Genomic DNA, 27,478 nt, shown 5'->3' on the forward strand with positions numbered 1-27,478 from the left:
GTAGTTGAAGATTGTAGCGATTGCAATCAGCAAAACCGACGGCAATCTACTATGCGGGGTAATCGGGACAAATTCATGCGTCGAAGATCTCATCTTCTTCAGATGCATAGCCACCGTAGTATCGATCATCCGATTCTTCGTCAGAGTCTTGGATATCAACAGCAGCGTTGCCTTTCGTGCCTTTGCCCTTCTTGATTCCTGACAGCCCGACTTGAATGACCGTAGGATGCGGCGAGCCGTTGTACCTGGAAAGCAGAAACGCATTCTAGTACTCTCATTTTTAATAAGCCTTACTCCAGCCCCTTACATCTTACTGAATGCTCTCTTTTGCTTTGCAGATAGCTGACTGAGCGGCTTTTTGCCAGACATATCAAAGTCGCTCAAAGTTTCCAGCGTTTCTCGTTCCAAATGATATGCATCCATCACTTTGATCGCATCTTCGTATTTTTCCTGTGAAAACGTAAATCGGTGCCTTTGAGTAATCCAGTCCTCTATTGTCACTAATAAATACGTACGTCTTTTACATAGGAAAATATTCGCTGGTTCAGGGCGGGTATGTAATCTTGTCGAATTCCATCCTTGTTTGTTGCTGTCGTCAATCGCATACGCGCCTGCATGTCTTCGAGCAGACGCTGGTGTTTGCCGGCCTTTGAATTCTGGCCCAACCAACTATTACAAATATTGAGATAACACTGCCGTATCATGATTAGCTAGTATATACTTACGAAGGGAAGTTTGTCCTTCCAGTAACAGTGCCGCATACGGACGCAGCCGGACGAATGCATGAGAAGATCGAATGGACAGGCAAAAGTGAATATTCTAGAACGCTCCTGTTGTCACAATGGTGAGCGAGACATATTTACAACAATCTGAATGTCTTATATATTTACCCATGAATGGCTGCATCGATCATATCACCATCAGCTATTGACTCGGCAGCTTCTGCGTAAAGCTTCATTTCCAAGGTAGCAATTTCTTTGGGATTCCCTGTCTTTGCTAGACGAGTTGCTTTGTCTGGAATACAGCTTGGATAGTTTTCCTGGCAAATTTCCGTGATAATTAGTGCGATCAACGCTGCTTTAATGTGGCAAACTTTAATGCTTACGGCAACCATTAAAGGCACAAGACTATAGTCTTGGAAGTAGATCTCTTGCTTTTGAGCGAGACTCAACTCTCTCGACGATGAAGAATTGAAAAGCGTGCGTGGTACATCGAATATGTTCATTTGCGTATTCTTTTCGTTCGTCTTACCACTTCCCATTGCGAAAAGAAAGAGTGAGCTGATTGCTAAGACTCAGTTACAGTTTAACTTACAGTGCTTTTGCTTGATTAACGTCCAGCTTTTCAGCGGATAGGCGATAGGTTGAAAGGATATTAGTAATCTGTCGAATATCATTGCCAGTTGCATTGACAAGTTCTTCGATGGCGGCTGGCGAGATGCTTAGCTTTTCTCTAGAGTAACGACTTAGTAATCTTATTCTTTTTTTCCTGCTAACTCTGGTATATATTTACCTGTGTGCGATAGTCATGAATCTGGCCAGCAACTGTTTGGCTGGGGTGCTTTATCGTAGTTAGCAATGGATTTAAGCATCGCTATCCGTATCACAAATTCCCTCACCGTTTGAAGCGTGCATCGTAGCAGACCCGAAGTATGGGCGCAACCTTTTGAGATCTGACATCGTTGCAAATACATATAATCGGTATTTTTGACTTTTTGATCATTGCAGCTAGCTCAACTGAACCGCCTCGATCGCCACCGGACATGCCGTCAACTTCGTCCATAACCAGTAGGACCTTCTTCCTCTCCTTGACCTACACAATAATTAGACTAATGCAGATAATGCTCATCAGTTGCATGATCGTACCTGTTTTGCACTGCCGTTTAAAAACTCGGTCATCGTTCTGTTGTCGATCATTTCAAGAATGTTATCCTCCAATGCCTTTTTACTTCGTACATCACTGGCATTATATTCAAGCACTTCGTATCCATGCGTGACTCCAATAACATGCGCCGCTGTCGTCTTGCCGATACCAGGAGGACCGCTTATTAGCACCGCCTTGTAACCGCCTATTCCATCGTCCGTCTTGGTTTTGGGAAAGCCCGATCTATAGCTCTTTTGCCAGTTCTCAAGCCAGTTTGAAATGCGTTTCACAATCTCCTTATTGCCCATTATTTCGTTGATAGTTTTCGGTCGATATTTGTCGGTCCACAATTGGGCTGTAGATCTACAAGACTGAAGTTACATCTCTAGTACTGATAGATCAAAATCTTGCGAGCACATACTGTTGAGTAGCATTCGCAGCCGGTCCGACCTTCTGTTTTCCTTTGCCATTTGAAGGTGATGCAACAACAGCTGTAGTCGGTGCTGGTCGAGAATTTTCAACGAGTTTGTAAAAGCCATCTTCATCAAGAATTTTGATGTTGAACTTTTTGGCCTTGGCGACATTGGCCGTTGCAGCATTTCGTCCTCGAATTAAATGCGTTGTCAAATTGGTAACGTCACTCGTAATTTGTCTACAAAATATTGTTACAAACGAGGACTAAGAATCCAATAACTAGAGTGTGATTTACCCTCCGTATCTCTTGACAATATCCACTGCAGTGTCGTTTGTCATCGTATCGAGTACTCCAGTGAAAGCAATGATTATACCCTTCAAGCAACTAGTTTGCCCTCTTGGGAGACGCCGAGTTCCAAGTGCTCGTGGACCCTCAGCTTTCAATGATACTGGGCGGCTATTTCAAATGTTCAGATTAGTACCGATCATGTACCTTGGGGAGCGACTATCGTTTTACCTTGTTGTATTCTGTCCAGAATTCTCCACTTCGGCTTCTTGCTCAAGTTTTGGTGTATTTTCATGCCTGTTTTTGGAAACAGATGCATCGCTGGTAACGATGGGGTTGTTTACAGACGATGTTCCTTTTTCATCTTTTACTGTCACTAGTGTCGAATTGTGCTTCTCCGAGTTTCCTGCTACTTTGACCTCCTCAACTTCCTTCTCCTTTTTAATGATAGTCGACTCTGTGATCTTGCTGGTTATCTCAGTCTTGCTGGTCTCGTCTTTTGTCAAATCGATCGCAATCTGCGCACTGTCTTTGGTTGTTTTCGCGTCGTCCACAGTCAAATCCACCTTCTTTTCTGTCTCCTTTGGCTTATTTTCTTGCTTAACGTCCATGTTACGAGCATTTGTTTCCGTGACATTTACTGGCGTCGCACGTGATTTCGGTGCCTTTGGTTTGGCGGATGACTTTTTTGCAGCGGCGAAAAAGTCCTTTGGATCAATCTCTTGCGCCTGTTTCTGTTTTTGTTTCTTGTTATTGTTTTCAACAGCATCACTCAGCTGGTTTTCGTCGTCGTCGGTAGCTTTGCGTTTTCTGCCTTTCGGTGGCATAGGAGTCACCTGGCTTTAGAGAAGACACTGTGAGTATCGTGTATACAACTCGATTGCACAGTCAGTACTTACAAGTCGTCGTCATCGCCTTTGTTGGATCCGTCTCCTAACAGACGTTGAGCATGTGTAAGCAGAGTCAGATATATACAACGCAGCATTTATCGTACTTGAAGAAGTGCGTGTGGAGCCGTGATCAGAAGTAGGCTGTTTCGGATCACGTCAGTCTATGCATTGGTTGCTTCTTCTCGAATGACTTGCCTTCTTTTCAGCCTTGTTGCTTGAATTGAAGAACTTGTGCAGATCCATGACGGTAAAGGCGGAAGAGAGAATGTCAGTGTCAAGTTGCTTGTCCCTGCTGTTCTTTGGAAACCGCGCTTTGAAACGCGTAGTAAATCTCAGCTCGCGTTACAAGCGTCCGTGCTTTCAGGCGCTGCTGTCTTTCGATAATAGCAGCCGTACACAGCATACATCTATTTAACAATGCATGCTTATCAAGTTAAAACAATCTACCCATTATGTATTATTGATGAGACGAAACTGCTGTTAATAACTCAGCATCTGCGTATACGTACATAAAACTACTAGATAGCTAGTATCTTATCATCCAAAAAGCAGAATTGTTTATTTACTGATTATTTGTCGTTTAATTGCGAGTCATGGCTTGTCGGTCTCAATACACTGAAGCAACTATCTCTCCACCTCTGTTTTAACCATGTTTGGATATTTATCTCCATAGTTTAAAGTAGATTAAACGGTGATGTCGGTTGCGAGGAGGTAAACCTTTCCATTTTCCGCTTCCTCCCCGTCGATGCGATCTCGTTTTCTGCGTTTCTCTTTATATCCAAGTAAGCGTAGTAATTGGAGTGTAAACAAATTCGCTACGTACATGTTACGTTGTTGGTAATATCAAAGGCTTATTGCTTGCTCTGTCTCCGGCAGCCGGGATTTCTTATATCCTAAATAAGCAGCATCCTTTCATCCTGGTGTATAAGACCGGATAAAAGGCACTCTTATACTTCTTTGCCGTATTAATACATTTGAAAGCATTTACTAGTAAAAAAAGAAGATGTTTAATTGCAATAAAGGAATGTATGGAATGTTTTCCGATGATTAACAGAGTTTGGTATGAAATCAGGTCGAACAGTTTATGCTAGCATGGCGGGGAGAAAACGGACGCTTCCGTTCGCGGTTGCACATGTTTCTGATCTTGTAACCAGTGGTTTGAAGGACCGACCGAGAAAGAAAAATGATATAATAATCAAAACGTTAGAATTGTTTTTCCACATTTCCGTCCTCTTTTTTTAATTCTTTTTGTTAGTTGCAAATGGCGGATCCCGAGGTTGGGAACCATCAGAATCGTCCTGCAAAGCCGCGGTGGAGACGTGCACTTGAATCACGGCTTTTGATTCGGCCCCCAGTCGACGATGATCCTCGGTTATTTGGACGAAAGACCAAAGCATCCATCTTGGTGGCGCTCGGTTTGTGCGCTTCCAGTTCAGGATTCTCCAGCACTATTTACTTTCCCGGTATGTGCAGTGCTTCCATGCAAGTTTATTACGAAAACTGACGCCATCGTTGCCGCATTGATTTATAAGGCATTCCCGCCGTAACTGAGGAACTGCATTCAACAAATATGCTAACGACGTTGACTGCAGCCTTGTTTGTCCTGTTTATGGGTATTGCGCCTGTATTTTGGGCAGCAACGTCCGATTTTTACAGAGTTCGACGCTTCTTGTTCATCCTATCAATGATCATCTTCTCCTTTGCATCACTCGGCAGCGCCCTGGTCGGCAACATCGGCGGTTTGATCGTGCTTCGATGCATGCAATCCTTGGGCGCATCATGCGGACAGTCTGTTGGTGCTGGCGTCATTGCTGACTGTTACCCTGTTGAGCAGCGAGGTGCAGCTTTCGGCAAATACTTTTTCGGTGTCTTCTTTGGACCCTTGATCGGTATGTATATCACCGCTCGCGCAGATTGATGATTTTTCCTCGGCAAACTAACCATGTATATACATATATATGTAGGCCCTGTCCTCGGTGGCTTCTTGATCATGAGCGCATTGTCGTGGAGAGCAACATTCTGGTTCTGCTTCGCGTTTGGTATCGCTGTAGTACTTTATTTATTCCTTGTCATCCCCGAAACCTACCGAGTGGACGAAAAATTCGACAATAAGCAGCAGCAGCAGCCTGAGAAGGATTCCGATGTCAGCAGCCAGACAGGAAGCGTCCCCGCGACAGTTAACAACAGCGAGAGCAACTCGGATGAAAAGGTTGCCGTTGCTCTCAAAAAGAGACGTATCAACCCGATCAAACCGTTCCTGATGTTGCGGCATCCCTTTGTTGCCATGGCCTCTCTTATCTCTGGTATTGCCTTCGGAGCAATGTTTGCGGTGGAAACTATCATTCCTGATCTGTTGGAATCGCACTATAGTTTTAACTCCTGGCAAACAGGTAAGAGTCATCAGTAGCATGTTAGGATTTTTTTTTTGCTAAATACATGTTCGTGAACATGGCAGGTCTCAGTTTCTTAGGTGCAGGCGTGGGAAATTTGACGGGTGCAGTGGTGAACGGTTTCCTTTCTGATAGACTGCTCCTGCGAGCGCGTGCCAAACGCGGTGGACGTCACAAAGTGGAAGATCGCCTGGGTCTCAATCTGTGGCCTGCTGGCTTGATCTTTATGCCATTTGGGCTGCTCTTGTTTGGATGGGGTATCGAATCAGGTCTGACATACTGGACAGCTATTGTCGGATTTGGTATCCAGAACTTTGGCATGAACCAGATAATGACTTCTACAAGTGCCTATCTCGTTGATGCTGTGCCTGGTGAAGGTGCTTCCGCAACTGCAGCGGCTAACCTCGTGCGTATGGTCATTGCGTGCGTTCTTACTCTGGTCGCCAATCCAATGGTTCAGGCCCTTGGACCTGGATGGACTACAGTGCTTTTGGCTGCCTTAGCATGGTTTTCAATGTTTGTGCTGCTCATGCTCAAGATATTTGGAGCTCGTCTCCGCAAGCACTCTGGTTTCGAGCAGGAGGGAGAACAGAAGCAGCAGCAGCAGGAGCAGCAAATTGAAGAAAAAGAAACGACAGAGCAAACTATTGAGCAACCAAAGGACTCAGCATAAAAAACATACACGCAAGTTTTGCCAACTTGGAGTTACCCTTTTCATTATAGTTCTTTGTATTTTTACCTCTACACGCTTACTACAATCCTTACTTGCATGTACTTTACAGAATAATCACAGTTTCCAAGATCATCGTAGCAAAAAAAAAAAAAAAAAAGCAGCGCATTGCCCCGAACCTTTGTTCTGCACAGAAAAAATGTTCAACCGCCCCTGGCTTTGCCTCTAGCTCGAAAAATCATTCGATCTTTTTTTCCGCCCTTTTTTCTTTTTTGACAGCTCCAGAAAAAGTTGTTACATATGTTAGCAACGAGAACCCGTTCACCCTGGGTGCTTGTAAGGCATACCTTGTATACCCGCTGCTGCTCTTCAACAAATAGATCCGTTGCACGCAGGAGCATCGCTGGTGTTGCAAGGCAGCAGCAGCAGCAGACGTTTGTGAATCGTCCAACGTCGTTAACAATCTCGATCCGATTCAGACACGCTACCGCAACGGCAACAGAAGAAGCAACGGTAGCAACGAAAGAGTTACCCAAGCCTGTCTATCGCACGCTCGCATTCTACAAATTCCACCCACTTGATCAGTACGATCTACCTCAATTCCGGCAGCAGTTACTGGACGATCTTGCTCGATGGCAGATCGTCGGCCGAATTTACATTTCAACAGAAGGCATCAATGCTCAGGTGTCTTGTCCTGAACAGCACTTGTCCGATCTTCAGCGATACTGCGAGGAGATCATAAAGCCCAAGGTCGGCAACGAACTCATGGATTTCAACCCGACGACGGACGATTCAGGGGAGCGAGCTTTCCGTCGGCTTCACGTCCGGATACGCAAACAGTTGGTTGCAGATGGTCTGGATCCAGCCTCGTACGATCTTGCCAACACCCCATCGCACCTGTCGCCCGCAGAGTGGCATGAAAAGCTGTCGACCTACAGAAAGAAGCATGGGCACGATCCAGTTTTGATTGATATGCGTAACCATTACGAGAGGTATACATTAAAAGAAAAGTACTGTAGTAACTTTTGTTGACGTTATACCAGTGAAATCGGATACTTTGAAGGTGCTATCCGGCCAGATGTGGAAACATTCAGAGGCAGTATAAAGTCAATGAACGAGATTGTCAAGGACGTACCACGCGAGCAAGAAGTGTTCATGTACTGCACTGGAGGTATCCGCTGCTCCAAAGCAGGCGCTATTCTGCAATCCGCGTCAGGATTTAAAACGGTTCATCTGATTGAGGGCGGCATTACGGCGTACGGAAGATGGATTCGAGAGCAGAACATGCAGAAAGAGTCCTTGTTTCGCGGCAAAAACTTCACTTTTGATAAACGAATGGGCGAGCCGATCACGGACGAAGTATTTGGAAAATGCCACATTTGCGGCGAGCCTAGCAACCGATACCAAAACTGCGCGCATTCTTCGTGCAATTGCTTAATGATATGCTGTAGCCGCTGCGCTGCAAGGTTTTTAAACACATGTGGACGTCTGCAATGTTACGACACAGTGCATGAGTTCAAATCCAAGGCGCCTGCAGAGTACTACGACAAGGCTGGTCCTATCGTTATCAATGGAATTAGAGCATACGTCAAGGAAGGCGATTCTGGAAAACGAGTGGTTATTGGAAGAAGCGGTGCAGAGTGCGAACACAAGTACCTGACACGGACTAGAGCAACAGATATCCTTGGTCAGCCGGGAGATGTCCTAAAAGAATGGGCAAAGGCTGGTAGAGAGCTTCCACCTGAGCAATAAAATGTTCTTTTATACTACTTGATTAATAGACTTTATTTTTCAGTCACACATGGAAGGAAAGTCTATATATGAAGATGGTATCCAAAAGGTTTCTGTTTGTTTACAAAGGTCCACATCTTGAGACCGGTGGAGCTTCTTCGCCACCAGAAGACCACAGGGAGAGAGTGATGAAGGTTGCGTAGGCCATGGAACTGATGCCGAACACGATAATAGCGACATCGATGACCTTTTGCCGCCAGTTCTGTGCGACGCCCTTGAGATGGAAAAGCGGCGGGAAGAGGAAGCATAGAGGAAGACAGCACATTGAACCGATTAGTGATACAAATTTGTCGAGATCGTTGGAGCCACCAATAGCTATTGCTGCACAGAGGAGTACGGACATGAAGCGGAATGCATTCTTCTGCCATTTAACGACGGGGTTGTTCTTGCCGGAACGAGTGAATAAACCGTTTTCCACGATACGAATGGCAGGGAACAGTTGCAAAGGAATAGAAAGGCAGATGGCAAGAGCATACAGGCCCTGAATGCTATCCACAATTGGCGTTGCTGGCAGGTTGAGGAGAATGACGGTTTGTACTCCTTCGCCAAATGCAAGATAAGAGATGAAACCAATTGACAAAAAGATAGCAGTAATAAACACCATGGTACCCGCCAGAACTTTGGGAAATTTCTTGGGTTCCTTCATTGATTCCGTGATAGGAATGACGAGACCAACACCTTCATACGTGAACACGGCTGTACCGATGAACAATGGGAAAGATGATGGATTGATGCCCCATGTAACGTTGGGTCCGATACCGGTCGTGGCAAGCACCTTAAAGTCGTAGTAATAGAGGTATACCAATCCAAGAAAGATGAATAAATCTGCAATAAGCGCAAATACCGAGAGTTTCTGGATCTTGCGAATCATTGCCAGAGGCACAAAGATCAAAACCTGGGCCAGAATAAGGTAGGATATTGAGACGTTCACTTCGCACTTGGTCACCGAGCCAATAAGTGCCTGCAGGTTCTGTGCCACAAATACCATGTATGCACATACAAAGCCAATCTGAAACACATAACTGCGTCAGAGTTCCTCACATGAGACACTTAACAGATCTCCTAACTCTGTATATACCTGAGATACAGTTATAGCGATAAGCACCGCCATGCGCGTCTTGTGTCCGAAAAGAGCGCCGCCAATATCGCCAAATGACATTGGTATCTTATTACGCGTTTCGACCAACAGCAAGAAGCTGTAGAGTGACAGTGCTGCGACGATCGTCAAGACCACAGTTGAAAATATAAGGCCACCGTTGTAGAATCTATGTATGCGCACAGACGGATGATGAGAAATGATGAGATACCACAAACACGCATGCATGCTTACGCTTTTGGCAAAAACATGACACCTGTGCAGCAAGTAAGCAGAGTGATGTCAGCCGACCGCTCAAATAAGCTTTTTCAATCTTTTCTCACGATATATTATTTAAACTTGCCTGTTCCGATAAACGACTTCAGCAATAAGAAAACGGCCTTTGCAGGGGTTGCAGTACCCTGAGGAGCGCTTCCTGGGGGGCGACGGATGAGGGGTGATTCTTCGTCAGGACCGGCAATATCCTGCTCGTCTAGCACTTCTCCATCCTCATCCTCGTCCTCGCTGAGATCTTCACCGCCAAAATGTCCATACAAGGCAAGAAAATCCACAAATGTCCGCGTCATCCAATGCGGAGGTCGCTTGCCTGACCGTGCCGCCCGATCGAGTACAAAATGTCGACGGAACCCTCCTGGATCCTTGAGATTGGCAAGCGCCGGGTCGGATGGCTCCTGGCGGGGCAGCGTCACAGATCGAGTGCGTTTCCGCTGTATCCGTTCGTTCTCAACAGACTCTGTCCACTTGTAAATACCGTGAGTGATGGAGCCGCCGGGCAGTTGGTGCACGCTGGTAATTCCCTCTTCGTCAGTGGCACTGCTGCTGCCACCTCCGTTGTGAGTGGATGGTACAGGTGAGGTATCTACCAAGTGCCGCTTGACAGCTTTGGCCACCTGACCTTCGGGAAGATCCAAAGTCATGGTGGTATTTGAAAGCGGCCGAAATAGAGAGTGTGAGCTGGCAACACGGTCCAGCTCGGCCGTACTGCCATAAGTGGAGGTTGTGCTCCGTGCAGGCGAGGAGCCATAGACATTTGGCGGAATGGGCGACGAACCGAGTCGAGCAATGGAGGAAGCCCGATCAAATGACGACGATAAGAGATTGGTATCCTGATCGTCAGTGCGATACTCTTTTGCATTGACGGGTAAAGGTGAGGACATTTTCCGACAAAAGAAGCAAAACGCATGGATACGGAGTACTCTTTAAATAACTTTCCTAAAAGTAACCCCGCCTGTGCTGCTTCTTGCTTATGGAACACCAAGGCCGGCGGATCGGAAGTTGCCCGATTCCTTCCATTACTGGCAGAGAACCATAGAAATGAACGCTTTATTCAACCCCTTAATTGTGATTACCCAAATTGCTCATTTACCCTTGGAAGGGGTCCATCGTCATAAATGGCCCGGGTAATCCATGTAGTTGCTTGATGAATTTTCACGGTTGCATTGGAAGATCCGCCGTTTAATCTACAGCAATATAGATAACCCTTATCACTTAAAATCCAAATAAACAAAACCCTTTCGAAAAAAATGCCTCTTTATAGTATGATGATATCAAGTGATGTGTAGAAGTAGAAGTAATAAAAAGACTAAGTTGCAGTGTCATAGATATAGTCTTGCCAGACCGGCATGAGGGCAAAGACAAAGTATACGACCCACGAAACAAGTAGCCAAAAAGCCCACACGCCGACGTATGTATACGTTTTCTTTTCTCGCAAGCGGCTGCCAATCCTCGAGAGTGCATTGTTGCGTCGCTCAGCCTGAACTGCTGGATCAACACCGTAGTAAGGGTATCTGTATGCACGCATTTCTTCCTGCTCTTCGTGCCGAGCGACTTCCAGACGCTTTTCACGCTCATCCTTGTCGGCTTGCAACCATCCGCTGAGCAGTTTGCGATCCATGAGCCAAAATATGCATGCAATAATTGTCGAACAGCAGCCCATAATCATGTACAGAATCATGACACCGTGGTACTCGTTTGTCAAGTCGGAGTGATCGTCTAATGGGTTGTTGTCGTGATATGTCAAGTCTTGTACGTAACCGACAATGATTGCAACAATGGTAGTGCCAATATTATTGGAGCATTTATGCAGCGCCATCCCGGTACCTGCCAGCTCATGTGGGAGCAGCAGAGACGTTGACGTCAGTACAGAAACTGGACCGAGGGCTAGAGCAAGCGAGAAGATGATCATTCCTGCAGCGGGAGGAGCCCACGTGTATGCTAATAGAACCAAAGATGTCACCAGAACCAGTGTTGCAAAGAATACTATATATGGGCAAACAGGCGGAGGATGGGATCAGTCACCGACGAAACGTTTGCGGGAGACAAGCGGGATAGACAACACTTACAATTCGTCAACCGCTTGCCGTACCTGTGAAGCACGACTCCCATCAAGGGTGCAACAACGATAGGCACGACTTGAGTCAAACTACTTTGATACTACGTCCATGTTAGAGACACAAACATTCTCAAAGCCGTCAGTAATGCCCAGGTACTTACACCGGCCATGATGGTAGTCGTGTTAAATCGAAACTGTACAAACTCACTAGTGGATACAAATTTCAATGTCAATAGTCGCCAGTCGTAAACATTGTCGTTCTCTACTCACGTCGCAATATCATCAAAACTGCTGAGTACGCTGGACATGACAAACTGAATCCATGGGATCATCCAAAATGTGCCGGGTAGGTATAAATAAATACGTTTGTTGAATTTGAAACCGCCGCCTTGCCGCATCAACACTGATGGTGATATCGCGTTTGAAAAGATGGATACTCGCCGACTCGCTGGTGTAATTGCACTGGCCGTTCCTCGCGTCGTACTTAGGCGGGTACTGTATCGATGCTTTGGCTGGACGATCTCTTTACCGGACGCGGTTGCCCAGCCTTTTTTGCACATGATGATCCAGTAGATGATGTTCATGACTACGCCTGCAGCGCACAAGACGGTAGCGACGTGAATAGGTGCCGAGTTATCGTTGGATGAATAGACAATAGGATAGCAGACAAGTTTGGCTACAAATTTGGTAAGGCGTGCAACGCAGAGTGTAATGCCAATGACAATGGCAATCTCTTTGTCCCGAAACCAGCGGGAGAGGATGCCTTCTTGCATAGTCACAATCATACCGCCACCGAGACCATATATGACTTGGCCTGTGACCATGATCGGGTAACTGGCTTGCACGCTGCCTATGGAGACAAGCAAGCTTCCAATAAAGATGATGACGCTAATGCATGTAGTGCCTCGTATGGAACCCAAACTTGAGAGGTCATCGATGAATACGCCTGCAAAGAGCGGAAGAACAGTGTTGACAAGGGTTACGGCAGATACTAGAATGCCGAATTGGGTATTGTTGATATGCATGGTCTATTATCAGGCACACGAGAATTCAATCAGTAATATTTGGTAAGGACAGTCGGATATCCATATCTAAAAGGAAATTATAATAGCTTACATGTTTTAATGAAGTTTTGAGAGTCCCTACAGTAGCTTCAAGGTAATGGCAACCGACTGGCAGAGAAAGCATGCAGAGTAATATCACAACTTTGAGTGTCCAGGACGAATTTTGCAGCAAACCCTCTTCCATGTCGCTTCTTGAATTGATGGTTGTTTCCTTGCTTTCATCATTGCTCTGCTCTGGAAACAGGTCCTCGTGGATTGACGAGGGCTTGGCTTCTGTAACGTGCTCAGGATTGTTACTTGTAGACATGGTGGTGAAACATTGAGAAAACGAGGAAGAAAAAAGATATGATTTTGCCGTTTTAGCCAAGTTTTCTATGTTCAAGAGTTTGGTTGTCTGAGCGGCAAATCGGCAGATTGCCAACGACTACATTTGTTTACCCTTTGCCCGCCTTTCTATGCTGTTTCAGGGTCCTCGGATGCAGTGATATGCTACGTAGCCGTGTTGGCCATAGCTCGTAGATGTAAGTTATGTCGAAAGATAGCCAAGAGAGACAACTTGACTTTTAAGGTGCAAACGAATGGAAAATAGGAAAAGTGGCAGCAAATTCCGGATATTCAGCAACCAATAAAACTTATCAGCAAAATTGACACGCAGATCACCCGATGGTCCGCGATTTCTATCCTTTTTGCCTCCGATCTTCCATTCATTGACAATCGATCTTCATTTTCATGAAACACTTGTTTTATTGCCAGTACTGAGTTGCAGGAATCGTATACTGATCATGCCAGACGGTTGAACTCTTTTCTTGTTACTTTTGTTATTTTTGTTATTTCTCTTTATTCCTATCCTGATACTTGCCGGTATTGTTAAGTCTACTACTGGAAGATCTGAATTCTTGTATTTCTTCCTGAAAACTTCTATGTAACTACGAGCTGTAAAGTATTTATGAGAAATATGCTGCAGCATAAAAGAGATAGAAAAGTGCACCTTAGAAGCAAAAAGGTGCTTCATCATTATAAAGACCAAGACTTTTCTTAGTGACCGGAAGATGGTATAACAGAAGTATCGAAATGATGATCATACTAGGAGCCAGTGCAAAGCTTTTTAGTGGTCACAATCAGGAAACTCTTCTAAGAAAAAATTACAAAGGTAAACCTGATCGAAATCAAGTAGTTGCAAGCATAGTCCACAAGACGATAAGCAATTCACGATGCATCATAACAAAGTTATGATGCTTTGATGCATATATACGAAAATAACGAACGGAGCTATTGTCGCCCAAGCATGCAAGCTGGAACTGTGTATGCTGAAACGCGCTTGATAATCCTTCTAATGAACAATCCGCATCTGTAAAGAATAATAAATAATGTTGTTAATCTCTCCAGACCCTCTACAGGCTACTAGGGAAGGATTATTGTACAGTCATCAACTACGATGTAGCTATATGATCGGTGATTGTCTGAGTGCATTTTTTAAAGGGAAGTCCTACTGCCTAATGAAACAATGAAAACGTGGTCACGTGTACAGATACAAGTCGCGTTCACTTTATTAGTTACAGCACCATCTGCACTTGAGTGTTAATTAGCGCAGAAGAGAAGGCTATACATGCTGCTTGGAAGATCAATATTGCTAGCCGTATGGAATTTCGAGATTTGAAATCGATTGGTTAAATAGACATATCCTGTGGAAACTCTTTCTAAAGTTTCCATTGTGTAAATTGGGTATGGCTGATGGAGCGTAAAAGAGAGAAAGAAGTGAGTGCATGCATGACAAATCGCAGCAACTACAAGACAGAACAGTGTATGGTAAAGCGAACAACAACGGCCGCTATGGATTCGTTAAACGGCTGCTCTTTGTATTGGACAATTCGCGTTAGAAGCAATTAATTTAATAGAACTAAACTTCGAAACAGTCGCTTTGCCCAGTCGGATCAGCCCAGAGACCTTTCCGCACCACCCATTGTACTACATAAGCGGACTGTGCACGCATACGTCCTCGGAAGGAAGCGTTTTCTGGATGGAAATTAGAGAAGTTGGGCTAAGCATAAACAAGGTAGCCTGATCGCTAGTATTTAGCCAGTGCCTTTCTCTCTCGTGCACTAAAGATCTCACGCTCCCACGTTTCCTCCTCTTTCTTATTTGTCTCCAAGAAAGCCCTCTCCCCCATTCCATTCATTGAGATTTAATATCGCGCAAAGCAATGTTATCCAGTCCATTCCTTCTTGCAGCAGTATCTTCGTTGATGGCATTGCGACGTGTAACAGCAATTGAAAATCTGGTGGTATTTGGCGATTCTTTCTCCGGTATGCCCACCTGAATTAGCCCATAATTTACATCTAATCTAATACTTTTGCTGTCTATGCATCAAATGCAGATGTCGGTAACTTTCAGAGATGGACAAATGGTCCTGTCTGGAGCGAGGACGTTGCTGTCGGATGGAATACGTCGCTTTACAGCTTTGCATACACCGGAGCTGCGTGTGACAATGCCTTGTTTCCGAATATTTCACAGAGCGATCTGATGCCTAGCATCCGTGACCAGATGGAGCTATACTATCGACTTGACCTTAACTTGGATCCCGAGAATACATTGTTTGCCATTTGGGTTGGCGTCAACGATATCCAAAAGACATATCAGCAAGCATCTGGTAAGTTACTGCAAAGTACATGTGCAAACAATTCACGGCATAACTTACATCATCGATTCAGTAAACAAGACAACAGAGGGTCTGGGGTTAGTGGCTGCCTGCATTGGACAACAGATTCGCAACATACGCCGCGCTTTCCATGGCAGAAAGGTCATGGTGTTCAACGTGCCGCCATTGCAACGTATGCCATTCTTTGCCGGAAGCGACGGGACCGAAAAATGGCAGAATGCTGCAGAGACTCTCAATGAAATGATCTGTCAGGACGTCACAAAGTTGAACGAGCAATATACAGACTTGAAACTTGATCTCGTGGATGTCTATGGCCTGCTGAACGACGTTGCAGCAGATCCCGAGAATTTCGGATTCAAGGACGCGGAAACCGCTTATTTGGACTCCCCGCCGCGAAGCAGCCAAGCAGATAATTACGTCTGGTGGGATCGAACTCACTTGACAAGTGGTAAGTCAGCAAGCATACTACAATTTTTTTTTTGATGGAAACTGACACACAACCGTTAAATTAGCTGCACATCGAACCATTGCCAATCAAATTTTGAACGCTGGATCCTTCTCGGAAGCAACCCGTGTTCCTGACAATGTACAAACCATTTTGAGTGACCCACGCTCGCGATACCGGTCGCCTCATTATCCATACCCACCATCCAACACTGGATTGGTTGATGAACTTGCCTTATCTGTACCGACAAATGCGTTCTTTGAAGACACAGAACGTCAAAAGACAGTGGACGACATGAAATACGGTCGCTACTGCTTGGGAACCACTTTGCTGATTGTCACGCTGTTGTTCTTCGCCTTGATCACATACATGAAACGAATGCGTTGCAAACGATGCACAGCATCCGTTGGCCTCCTGGAAGCAGACGAAGCTGTTACTGCTCACATGCGGGAGACCAAGTGATCGTGTTTTAATTTAATGTATCCATTATATGTCTGTGCGCCCACTGGCATTCTTTGTTGCTCCTGTGCTGCTATTGTTTCCAACTTGCTTTGCCGATCTTGAGTTGTACTTACTTATCATACACAAATACCCGCGGAATAAAACAGACTGTTCCAAGTAATCCTGTAAACCAACTTTGTCCGTGATCCGCAACTGGTATTGAACTGTAGAGACTGCAGTGCTAAGCTCTCTTTTTTTTTTTTTTTGTTTGTACAGGTTCAAACTTTGTCTTTAATGCATGAACTGAGTTCCTCTTTATTATGCAGCAGGTTTGTCTTTACCAAGATCACATTCAAAGTGCTTCTGGCGTGACCAAAGCTCTTTGATATTTCCCATCTTTTGTTCGCTTGAAAAGGTAAGCTACATGTTCGTGACAATGATAAAAAGAGAGGAATGCCGCACGATGGAACACGGTAAATTACAAAGCAGACATCCCAAAACTGCAAAATACCGTTTCAAACAGGTATGTGACAAGTTTTATTTCTTTCCCTTTTTCATGCGTCGTGGCATCCCTTGTTTTATTTAAGCTTCGTGAACAAATCCTTTTATTTTGTAACTATGATCTTCAACAACTGTTGGCAGAGAGCATCTGCAGTGGTCCGTTGGCATAAGCAGATGCCCCTCCCCCAACATTTCTGTTCTTGCATTGCATATATATCAAATGGAACACTAACGCCCAACGCTTTGCATCCTATTCTGTAGATCTCCACTTTTTCATGTTCCAACCAGAGCATACATTGGCTTTTCCTCCGTTTGACACGTCAGCCTTGCCACCCGCCGCCACATCCGTTGCTGAAATAAGAAGGGTCAATGCAGATATTTCCAAAAGCCAGCAACTACAGATGGTGCACCTGTCAGAGAAATCGGTTGAGCCACAGCCGGCCTACCCTCTGATAGAAATTCTTAAGCAGTACCCTGATCTATCACAGTTTATCGAGCATCCGCAGTGTGAAGTATTCACGAAGCTTTGGTGTCAAGTCCAACAGAACATTGCGCTCGCGAAGGATCCATACAATCGACCCGTCGTACAAGAAAACTTGAATCTCATTGCCGTCAAGCTGGAGCATTGTCTGAATATAGCGCCCGCGTTTTATTCTACCGAGGAAGACTGCGAATCACAAACTAGCCGTATCAACGCTGCCTTGAAGAAACTCCTCTCCCAAGTCTTGACTATCCGCAAGCTGCTGTATTTGGTTGAAGAAAGGCGCATCCTGTTCGATCAAAATCCAATGGAAGCCGTAGCACCGCTGGTCGAAACTTTGGTCAGGGCCAAGCCGCATCCACAACAAAGCTTTGCTGATGCTAGGTCCATCAGTACCACAGCCCAGCAGCAGTCAGCCCTCCCCGTTCTGAGCCTTCCTCTTCCTCCTCCTCCTGCTGCTCCTGTTGTTGGGGGTGATTCTTCTTTCCTCCAGACATCGCAAGTACCTAATGTTATGCAACTCAGTGAGTGCTTGACCCCTCGCACGATATCGTATCTGAACCTGCAACAAGAACAGCAACAACATCCACAGCAAGAAATCATTCGTCATCAAGAACCTTGGTCCAACTATCCAGCCGCTATGTCCAACAATATGGATATCTCGTCGGTTCCGATGCAGTCAACCAGCTCATTCACAGAGAATCCAATGCTATTCTGGTCTTGGCCCACACAGTACGACACAATCACGCTGTATTCTGAATCCACAACCGCTGTTGTATCGACATCTGCAAATCCAAGTTTCCATCAAGCATTGGTTTCTTCCCAACATCCAAGCCAGCATTTGATCGAGCAACACGCGTACGTTCATCCAACAGCGATCTTGACGGCCGGACCATGGACCGTGCCGAACACTCCTTGCGTCGAGCTTAATGCTCCAATCACATCCTATATTCGGTCCTGTCCGCCAAGTCCTCGACAGCAATGGATGCAGCCGGCATTGACTCACGCAGCTCCGACTCCACCTTCACAGCAACAACGTCACCACTACATCCCTCCTTCCTTTGTAAGCACGCTGCAAGGAAGTTTGGATCCAGAGCAGGCGCAACAACAGCGTCAACAAGCGCAGTGCAGCGAAGAGGAAGCCGACAGCCAGCAGTCGTCCGGGACCTCGACAGTGGTGGAAACAGAAGACAACGACACCGAGTATGAACCCACAGAAGGCGACGAGTCGAGCGAACCGGAAGATGACGATGACGATGATGAGTACACGGAGACCAAACAAAGAACAGCACGACATCGCAGCAAAAACAAGAAGCGTCAACCTCGACGCAGGTCGTCGTCGTCGACAACAACCACACAGTTGCAGCAAGCTTGCTTCGTTCGTCGTCCCCGAACAACGCGCAAGTTCACTCGTCGCACCGCAACCTCATACGATGCCGAGACAACGCACTACTTGAAGTCTGTCTTCTTCAACATTTACAGCCAGCGTGAAAAGATGTCAAAGGACCAGCGCCGCCAAGTGCAGGAACAGACGGGGCTTAAACCACGAAATATCACTTACTGGTTCTCCAACCACAAACGCCGCTTCCAAGCATCCCTCCTGGTGTTCAAGCACACAGTCCGTGAAAGCAAGGGTAAGGTCAAGACCTACGACGATTTTCTCCAGTGGCGTCGTCAACGAGGGCTCCCTGACGATGTGTCAGAAAGCGAAGCCAAGGCTATTTTTAACGGTTTGCCACCTTCTTCGTCAGACGAGCAAGAAGCTTTGGTTTAAAATGTTTGTAGCGTAAGAATAAAAAGCAATTGTTTTTCCCCTCAAATGTTAGCGAAGCGGTATAAGGCATGAGAAAAAAGTTAGTGCGAATAAACATAGGAGCAAAGGGGTTGCCCGTTATAACTTTCTCGGAATACTGCTCGGGGATGCCAGCAGTCGTCAAATTGCGTGGATCTTGTTTAGTGACTTTAATAATACAATAGATAGTCCGGATCAAATCGTGGAGCGCACATTCCCGTGATGACTCGGCTTATCAGGGATTCACGTTCACGAAATATCGCACCAACTCGTTTCATAAAAGTCAGTGATTTCTCGTCGGACGAGCCCAATGAAGTTGCCAGAATGCGTCGCATGGAAACGCCCAATTTTCAGCTCCGGCGGTCGCCATGCACGCCGTGCAAGCTCATTCGCTGAAAATCCTCTTTACGGGTAACATGACAGGGCAAGTCTTCTCTGTAGATCCAATAAACGACGTCGCTGGCTCGGTGCGGTAGCCGTTATTGGGAGATCTTTAGGATCGAATCCGAGACCCCATCCAAAACTTAACTTGCACGAGCGTACGTGCTTGTATGTGCGAGTGCGCGCGCGTCCAATCTAATGCGCTTCAAGGAGTAGGGGTACACAAGCCGTATATAAAGCATATCCCACATTGGCTTTTTCTTCTTCTTTCTTTTCTTCCTCTTTTCACGCTATTTTCTTCTCTCTCTCTCTTCAACGTTTCAACAACAATGAAGGACCAAGGTCACCAGGGATTGCTTATGCAGGCACCTTTTCGATTCGCTGCGGTTCCTGTCTCGGTCGGCATGATGAATTTTGCGTTGCACCACAGTCGGATCCTCGAGGCGTTCTGCGCACAGTACGAGTGGTCAAGGGCAGTCCTCTTGAGTTTGGTCGGGTGCCTCGTTTCACTCTTTGTTGGATGGAACCATGTCCGCACTCCATTGATGTTCATGTACTCGTGCTTCTTCAAACCTCTCGGCAAGCACGGCGACCAGCAGAGCCGTCTCGAATCCTTTTACAAGGATCAGGCCAAAAGTAACGTGTCTCCTTTATGCACCGCGCAAAATGTCAAAACTAAAACACTTCCATTTTTTCCTTTCGATAGTTTACGATGATTCAAGAGGCAAGCTACTGCGCGGACGAAAGACCATGCTTAAGCTTTGCGCTGCTCAGTTGAAAGAGCAGATCGCTAGTCGAACTACAGACGAAAAGCCTATTTGGATTGATCTCGGAGGTGGCACAGGTAACGTCGTGTCATAATTGACCCATTGGCGATATACAGCTCTGACATACAGCTTGAACAAAAGGATGGAATATTGAGCAGATGAATGAATCTTTCCCCATTGAAGAGTTTGGCAAGGTCATTTTGGTCGATTTGACACCATCACTTTGCAAAGTTGCCGAGGAGCGTTTCAAGCGCCGCGGATGGAACAATGTGATTGTTCTCTGCCAGGATGCTGCTGGCTTTCAGGCACCATTCAATGTCGAAGGTCGTGTTTCCCTAGTTACCATGTCTTATTCACGTAAGTTTTCGATAAGCATATGGAGATTGAAGAATACTCACTCCAAGCCTTGACACTCTAGTATCCATGATGGACAATTACTTTCCTGTGGTTGATAGAGTTCAATCTCTCTTGTCGCCCGATGGCATCGTAGGTGTTGCCGACTTTTATGTGTCTGGAAAATCAAAGGCACCTGCCGAGGCATACTCGCCACAACACGGCCGTCAATGTAGCTGGCTTTTGCGCTTCTTTTGGCAGATTTGGTTTGACTTTGACCATATTAACCTTGCTCCTGGACGACGCGATTATCTTGAGTACAAGTTTGGCACAATCAAAAGCCTGAACCGTCGCAACCATTTTGTGGTACCCTACCTGATCCAAATCCCATACTATGTGTGGCTCGGATGCTCTCATGCTCGCGGTGTGAGCGCGTGCACATCCAGCATCGCTGATGATTCAAGTGTTTCAAGCAGTCGGAGTAACAGTGTGGCATCGATCAAGAGCACAGACAACAATAGCTTCACGTTGCAGAACCGACAATGGCGATTGGATTACGACCCGTCCCTCCCGTGCCACACTCAATTCCGGTCGTACATTTACGCTTTCACTTGGGAAGATCCTCGCGTAGATCTGGAGCACATGAACTTGACCAAGGATGATGTCATGCTCGTTATCACGTCAGCCGGTGACAACGCCTTGGAATACGCTATCCAAGCCCAACCTAAACGCATCCACTGCGTTGATATGAATCCATGCCAGAACCATCTATTGGAACTCAAGCTCGCAAGTATTTCATCCTTGTCATTCAATGATTTTTGGCGAATGTTTGGTGAAGGTCGTCACCCGAACTTCCGTACGCTCCTGCACGATACAATTTCACCTCATCTCAGTTCGTTTGCATACCAGTACTGGGCACAGCATGCAGACAGATTCTCTCACAAATTTTACAAGACCGGATATTCAGGCTTGGCTCTGGTTCTCTTTGAATGGTGGGCTCGTGTCAACGGTGTTGCCAAGGATGCTGAAGCAATGTGCTCTGCAAGAACTATTGCTGAGCAGGAAAAGATATGGAAAGAAAAGCTTCGTCCAGCTCTCTTCTCTCCTGTCATCCGTCGTATCATGGATAACCCCATGTTCATGTGGAATGCTCTCGGTGGTAAGTTTGCCAGATGATCATAATTCTTGTCCTATGAAAATAGATGCTAAAAAATGTATGTATAAGTCCCCATCAATCAGATGAACATGTTTTTGCAAGAATGCACAACTCGCGAATACATTGAAAATACGCTCGACCCTATCCCATCGCGTTCCTTACTATCCAACGATCAATATTTCTATCATCTTTGCATGATGCAGAAATACACCCGCGAATCCTGTCCCACGTACCTCACCGAGGACGGCTTTGAGACACTAAAGGTAAAAGAGAGAAGAAAAAGTCAACTAGACACGACATAATTTGCTGACAACATGAATGTAAACATAATAGAACTCTAATGCTATGGATGCATTCCGTCTTCACACGGATTCCATTCTGAATACTCTTCAAAGTCTACCCGAATCATATCTAACGCGTCTGGTGGTTATGGATCACATGGACTGGTTTGATCCATTTAACTGCGGCGAGTTGGATCAAGAGATTGCAGAAATGGCACGTGCTCTCCAACGAGGCGGACAAGTTTACTGGCGCAGCGCAGGCACGCAGCCCTGGTACAATAAACTGTTTGAGAAGCATGGTTTCAAGGTAGAAGCATTATCTATTCGTCAACCTGGCAAATCTATCGATAGAGTCAACATGTATGCAAGTTTCTATCGGGCTACCCTGCTGTAAGATTTTGCAAGTCTTTTCCTCCCCTTCCTCCTCCTCTCCTTTTCGCTTGATGTAAAAGTTTCTTCCTTTCCTATTATTCTCAACTTCCCGCCCCATATTTGCCATATACATATTCTGTAGTTGTCTTTTTTGCTCCTCTCATTCTCTATATATGTTCATTGATTTTCCTATCAATAATGTAATACCTTTCTTCTTATACTATTGTCTCCCATTTTTGGAAGAGTAAAGTTATTGCTGCGTCTCATAAAATGGATGTATGCCCCTGCCTTTCAGGAGAGTACGAAAACACATAGGAGAGTATGATAGCGAAATAGCCATTGAGAAAGAGAAAAAGAGCGACAGAGAAAGAAGGAACATTGGGTGAGCAGAAAAAAGCATTGTAGTGAACGTTCTGCGTGAAAAGAAGGGTTATTACATTCTCCCTAAACGACTGTCTCGTTGGAAGTGATATTTTTGCGAGCCATTGCTCCATTCTTCGCACTTTCTTTTCCTTCTTACTGTTTTCTAACGTCACTCTGTTACTACTACAACTTTTTCTTTAATCCATTCCAGTCCATTCCTTTAGATTTTCACCCCATTACTTTCCTTTATATCATGTTTCGATTACACATTTTATGGCTATTATCTCTATTACTACTTGTAAGCGATGCTTCAGCAGCCGATACCAAATATGCCGTGATTGCATTTCCAAATGCGACGCAGGGCGTAGCTGTTACTGTCAACGGGCAATCGTACAAATTGCAGAGAAGCAACGTGCATCCAAATCTTTATACCGGTTATGCACCTTCAGGAACAGATTACCAGTACGCCATCGTTGACAGCAAAGGTGCTGTTGTACAGTCAGAGTCCAGCATGAGAAAAGCTGAAGCATCATCATCTTCTGTTGGTAACGAGTTTTTCGATCGAATTCCTACGCTGCACCAGGTCCCTGAAATTCCTCAAGCATTCAACCCTATTAACCCACGTAAGTCCAAAAGCAAATGTTGTCAATGCTTGAAAACAGCTGCATTGATCATATCATATGCTAATATTTCTACATTAGCTCTGTTTACACGAATGAATCAATCCAACGAAATTGCTACCTTGTTTGTTCGAGCGGACAAGGATGATTTCACGGATATCCTCACTGACCCGAAGGACGAGGAGAACGACGATGCAGACATGCTTGATATGGTTTACATTAGCCATTCTGAAGTGCATTCGTTTAAAGGAGGACACATCGGCAACTCTGGCCACACTTCAAAGAACTTTAACCGTCAGTCGTTCCAAATTCGGTTGAAGAAAGACCAACGTTTGTTTGGTCGCAGAACATTCAAACTTCGTGCAGAGCAGACCGATCCTTCGTTCATGTAAGTGATCGGTACCAAAACGGAAACAAGTTTGTGCGGATCAACTGACAAAACCTCTGTATCTATAGGCGCGAGAAACTAACATTGGACTGCTTGGCCGCTTCCGGCGCTGCTGCTCCTTCATCTCACTGGGTCCGTCTCTTCGTGAATGGTCAACCTATGGGTTTGTTCCTTATGACCGACGATGCGACCTCCAATTTTATTGACAATGTCCTTCACGCCGGTGAAAATTCCTCTCCAGCTACTGGTAAGAAGATAACCATCTACAAGCCTTCTTTGAAGCTTTGTGAACTGATCTAAGTGTTTGTATCAGGTCCTACTTACAAAGGCCATGCTTTGGATGCAACTCGCAATGCAAACCTCATGTATCTGGGCGAGAAGCGGTCTGCATACAAGCAAATGTATACTTTGGAAGATAGAGGAAATGGACCGAAGTTAAAACACAAGAAAGAACCTCTGGTCGATTTCCTACGTGCGCTTGATGCGGCCAACGACAAGGAATCACTGCAAAAGCTCGTCAACCTTGACCAAACCGAGCTGCAGCTTGCCATGAATTATTTAGCAGGTGCCTGGGACGGAGTATGGCACGCAGCTAACAATTTCTTGTTGAATCAAGATTTGGAATCCAACCAATGGAACGTGATCTCGTATGACTTTGACGAAACATTCGGCAACGATATCTTGACTACGGATGCTGCAGACGTACCGTACGAGGAATTTACGCCAGACGGTGCACAGCGCCCGCTTGTTTCAAAGATTTTGGCCTACGACAAAGCCCACTTCGAAGAGATCTTGCGGACACTCGTCAAGCGATTTTTCAAGCCAAGTGTCTTGAACCCTCGCATCGAAGCTTGGCGAAAGATGCTTGAAAAGGACGTTGAATGGGACCGGGCGTTGCCTGGAAGATCGCCCGGAGAGCCTGTTGTGTGGAATATGCGAGATTTCCGAGCAGCGACAACCAAGAGCCAAGGCAGCAACGACAACAAGACAACTGCTGCTGAGGCCGCCTATGCAGGCTACGGTGTCAGTCTGAGCATTCCTGACTGGATCGAACGCAGATCTGCCTCCGTATGCAAGCTGCTCAACATTTCCGATACAGATGATATCAAACCTATCGGTCCTTACAATGGTGGCCGAGTGCTGGATATCTCTGGTCAAGTGATGGATCGAGCAAGTGGAAAGGCTGTAGACCCGTCGCAGCAACCTTTGCCCTCATCGCCATCTGCGCAGAGCCCGGTCTCTTCACCTGTAAACATCGCTCCTTCGACACCCTCACCAACAGACAATATCGCGCTTACAGGTGCTGCGCTGCAGTTTAGCGGTGCCACAAAGGTATCCAGTGCTGCTATTGGCAGCTTGGTTGCATTAGCTAGTATCTCGGCTTCTATTGCTTTACTTGCATAAAATTCAAAAGCGATAGCTACAGATCACATAATATGATAATAACTCCTCGTGCTTCCCCCTTTCTGTTCCCGATTATCGAAATTTTTGTCTACCGCCGCGTGAAAAGATGCTACATGGATATAATGCACGGTCTTGGATGCATTGTCGTTGCTGGCATGTCTTAATACGCTCTCCTCCCTTTTTTTGACTTCTCCCCTTTGATCTAAGGACTTAGAGTTGTATTGTAAAACAAATGGCACTGCAGCCTGAGCAGTATTGGCTGCACAAACTTGTAAGTGATCGCTCGTGTGACAATTTAGCATAAGGGGGAAATAAAGAAACTGAAAGCAAACGACCAAGGAGATCGACCCGAGTATGCTAAGATAAAACTCCAAGTTATTACGTTGCCGTTACAAAGTACAATCGCCATTGCAGTGATAGCATTCTAAAACTGCTTACATCTTGCTAATACTAAAAACTGAAAGGATTATGTATTGACGTACTGCTAGATGGGGGCGAATGCTGCATATAATATTGGAATATATCGCAGCAGTGCTGGAATTGTTTTTTGGAAGATGTTGGGAATCTACATCTCCTTTATGAAGCGAAAAGACGGAAAACTTCTGTAATTTAAACGTATTGTAGTAGCTGTAAAAGCAGAGAGATCGTGTTGTTAGGAGTAAAGAGGGGCATCCAAAGAGAAACTAAGAAAGTGCACGCCCCTAAAGGAGCACACCGCGGGTAATGGGGGGTTTGTAATATTTTCTGATCGCCCTGGTTCCCGCATCGTTGTTGACAGTTCCATAACCAATTTAGTCTAGTTCAAGCGCAACATGTGCAAAGAAGGAGCTCGTTTGTAGGAGAAGCAAGTATGTTGATGGAGATATGAGGTCGACGAAAAAGCTCTATATAAGCCATGGACATTATGCTGTCTCCAAGATTTTATCGTCCTAAAAAGCTCTCTTCTCTCTACAGCTCACTTTATACTCACAACAAAGCTATCCAAAACATATCATCATGCGCTTTACTATCTTGTCCACCGTCGCTGCAGCCTTTCTCATCGCCGGTACTACGGCTGTCCCGGTACCCCCAAACAACGGTCAAGTGACTGATCCGGTCGACCCTGGACGAACTGTTTCGGAAGCTCCAGTCGGGATCATTGAAGGCAACGTCGATGGTGCAACAGATCCTATACTTGGTGCAGCTGACCCCGGTGCAGGTAATGGTTTAGTACCATTACCAGTCAAACGCCAAGCGGATCAGCAACCTGACGAACAAGATCAAGGCCAAGGACAACAGCCTAGCAGCGATGCCGGAAACCTCGGTGGAGGACCAGTAGATGCCGCCAAATCTGCTATCAAGACTGTGGAGCAAGCAGCTGCAGGCAACCCTGCTATTTCCGACAGTGTTAAGTCTACCCTTGCTACTGCCCAAGGAGCTACTGGTCAAGGCGGTACTGACGCTATTGGCAATGTTGCCGGAGTTGCTGGAAATACTGGTATCTAGATATCTTTCGTTAGCGGTACCGTAACAGCACGTAATATCCTCTTTATTTTCTCTTCTTTGTCTTGCTCTTGTTGTATGACTGGCTTTTTCTAAATAAATTTTTGTTGCCTTGTTCTCTTTGACCTTACCCTCTTACTTTACTACATAACCGTGTTGGAAAGAGATAATAAAAGAAAGTTAAAGCCTCTTTCGACTATCTACCTCCCAGCTTTGTCATCTTACACAAAGTATGATGAGATCTTGAATGCACCATCTTCCTACTTATTATGAAAAATTAGCTGTTAACAGCAGTAATTGCAAAAAAGCTATCATAATTATAGTAGTCATAGTTCTCTTATTGTATTAAGTACCAGCGGGATCTGTGGCCAGATGCTTCCATAGTTACCACCCGCACTTTTGGGCTTTGAAATTGTAGATGGTCGATAGATTATAGTACTATATTTATGTACGCAGTATGGTTTTTCTATTTTTGCAATTTTCAAATGGGAAATAAAGGTGTTTAAAAGCAGTAGAACTTTCATTTGACCAGTTTCTATTTTTTGTAACCTGGTATTTGCCATTAGATCCCGTTATGAATAAATATTTACGACAGACACAATATGCAAGAGACATTCCATCACACCATTTTGTCGCATGTTCCGGTCTCAATCCCTTCCACGCAAGTCAATTCTTTCAAAATTTGTATGTGGAGCCAGACCGTGTGCATTGACTGCATTGACAAGGGGTCGACAGAATTCTTCTGCTAGAGTGGTGTCCGTTTTCATAGCAAGGAGTTGCAACACGTACTGTAAATCAAGATTGTTGTGCGACGTCATA

The 27,478-nt window shown here is 45.4% G+C and overlaps 11 protein-coding genes across 11 annotated transcripts; 7 read left to right on the forward strand and 4 right to left on the reverse strand.

Annotated features, from left to right (window-relative positions):
- Positions 1–73: 73 nt before the first annotated feature.
- On the reverse strand, positions 74–3,696 carry VTP01DRAFT_8183 (uncharacterized protein; the record flags this gene model as incomplete). The annotated part of the gene is made up of 16 exons (XM_069387276.1): positions 74–245; positions 308–450; positions 516–669; positions 726–830; positions 891–1,039; positions 1,106–1,253; positions 1,315–1,452; positions 1,513–1,560; positions 1,619–1,812; positions 1,866–2,226; positions 2,285–2,515; positions 2,573–2,734; positions 2,795–3,403; positions 3,463–3,496; positions 3,558–3,594; positions 3,649–3,696. The coding sequence occupies 16 exons, from the start codon at positions 3,694–3,696 to the stop codon at positions 74–76; spliced, it is 2,733 nt and encodes a 910-aa protein (XP_069241061.1).
- A 1,018-nt stretch (positions 3,697–4,714) lies between these two features.
- On the forward strand, positions 4,715–6,516 carry VTP01DRAFT_8184 (uncharacterized protein; the record flags this gene model as incomplete). The annotated part of the gene is made up of 4 exons (XM_069387277.1): positions 4,715–4,916; positions 4,986–5,342; positions 5,418–5,843; positions 5,909–6,516. The coding sequence occupies 4 exons, from the start codon at positions 4,715–4,717 to the stop codon at positions 6,514–6,516; spliced, it is 1,593 nt and encodes a 530-aa protein (XP_069241062.1).
- Positions 6,517–6,813: 297 nt separating this feature from the next.
- Positions 6,814–8,265, forward strand: VTP01DRAFT_8185 (uncharacterized protein; the record flags this gene model as incomplete). Its single annotated transcript, XM_069387278.1, has 2 exons — positions 6,814–7,505; positions 7,557–8,265. The coding sequence occupies 2 exons, from the start codon at positions 6,814–6,816 to the stop codon at positions 8,263–8,265; spliced, it is 1,401 nt and encodes a 466-aa protein (XP_069241063.1).
- A 100-nt stretch (positions 8,266–8,365) lies between these two features.
- On the reverse strand, positions 8,366–10,557 carry VTP01DRAFT_8186 (uncharacterized protein; the record flags this gene model as incomplete). Its single annotated transcript, XM_069387279.1, has 4 exons — positions 8,366–9,313; positions 9,383–9,569; positions 9,635–9,656; positions 9,744–10,557. 4 exons carry the CDS (start codon positions 10,555–10,557, stop codon positions 8,366–8,368), a joined length of 1,971 nt encoding a protein of 656 aa, XP_069241064.1.
- A 425-nt stretch (positions 10,558–10,982) lies between these two features.
- Positions 10,983–13,103, reverse strand: VTP01DRAFT_8187 (uncharacterized protein; the record flags this gene model as incomplete). The annotated part of the gene is made up of 5 exons (XM_069387280.1): positions 10,983–11,659; positions 11,743–11,833; positions 11,894–11,939; positions 12,003–12,760; positions 12,849–13,103. 5 exons carry the CDS (start codon positions 13,101–13,103, stop codon positions 10,983–10,985), a joined length of 1,827 nt encoding a protein of 608 aa, XP_069241065.1.
- A 1,893-nt stretch (positions 13,104–14,996) lies between these two features.
- VTP01DRAFT_8188 (uncharacterized protein) lies at positions 14,997–16,359 on the forward strand (the record flags this gene model as incomplete). The annotated part of the gene is made up of 4 exons (XM_069387281.1): positions 14,997–15,099; positions 15,171–15,443; positions 15,505–15,900; positions 15,965–16,359. The coding sequence occupies 4 exons, from the start codon at positions 14,997–14,999 to the stop codon at positions 16,357–16,359; spliced, it is 1,167 nt and encodes a 388-aa protein (XP_069241066.1).
- A 24-nt stretch (positions 16,360–16,383) lies between these two features.
- On the reverse strand, positions 16,384–16,734 carry VTP01DRAFT_8189 (uncharacterized protein; the record flags this gene model as incomplete). Its single annotated transcript, XM_069387282.1, has 2 exons — positions 16,384–16,562; positions 16,680–16,734. 2 exons carry the CDS (start codon positions 16,732–16,734, stop codon positions 16,384–16,386), a joined length of 234 nt encoding a protein of 77 aa, XP_069241067.1.
- Positions 16,735–17,114: 380 nt separating this feature from the next.
- On the forward strand, positions 17,115–19,094 carry VTP01DRAFT_8190 (uncharacterized protein; the record flags this gene model as incomplete). The annotated part of the gene is made up of 1 exon (XM_069387284.1): positions 17,115–19,094. The coding sequence occupies one exon, from the start codon at positions 17,115–17,117 to the stop codon at positions 19,092–19,094; it is 1,980 nt and encodes a 659-aa protein (XP_069241068.1).
- Positions 19,095–19,822: 728 nt separating this feature from the next.
- On the forward strand, positions 19,823–22,424 carry VTP01DRAFT_8191 (uncharacterized protein; the record flags this gene model as incomplete). Its single annotated transcript, XM_069387285.1, has 6 exons — positions 19,823–20,129; positions 20,200–20,337; positions 20,402–20,617; positions 20,679–21,752; positions 21,819–22,012; positions 22,083–22,424. 6 exons carry the CDS (start codon positions 19,823–19,825, stop codon positions 22,422–22,424), a joined length of 2,271 nt encoding a protein of 756 aa, XP_069241069.1.
- Positions 22,425–23,018: 594 nt separating this feature from the next.
- Positions 23,019–25,177, forward strand: VTP01DRAFT_8192 (uncharacterized protein; the record flags this gene model as incomplete). The annotated part of the gene is made up of 4 exons (XM_069387286.1): positions 23,019–23,388; positions 23,467–23,773; positions 23,842–24,020; positions 24,087–25,177. 4 exons carry the CDS (start codon positions 23,019–23,021, stop codon positions 25,175–25,177), a joined length of 1,947 nt encoding a protein of 648 aa, XP_069241070.1.
- A 996-nt stretch (positions 25,178–26,173) lies between these two features.
- VTP01DRAFT_8193 (uncharacterized protein) lies at positions 26,174–26,662 on the forward strand (the record flags this gene model as incomplete). Its single annotated transcript, XM_069387287.1, has 1 exon — positions 26,174–26,662. One exon carries the CDS (start codon positions 26,174–26,176, stop codon positions 26,660–26,662), a length of 489 nt encoding a protein of 162 aa, XP_069241071.1.
- Between the last annotated feature and the right edge of the window lie 816 nt (positions 26,663–27,478).

Source organism: Rhizomucor pusillus (assembly GCF_041956525.1).
Source record: "Rhizomucor pusillus strain CBS 183.67 unplaced genomic scaffold VTP01scaffold_5, whole genome shotgun sequence".
NCBI classification, from domain to species: domain Eukaryota; kingdom Fungi; phylum Mucoromycota; class Mucoromycetes; order Mucorales; family Lichtheimiaceae; genus Rhizomucor; species Rhizomucor pusillus.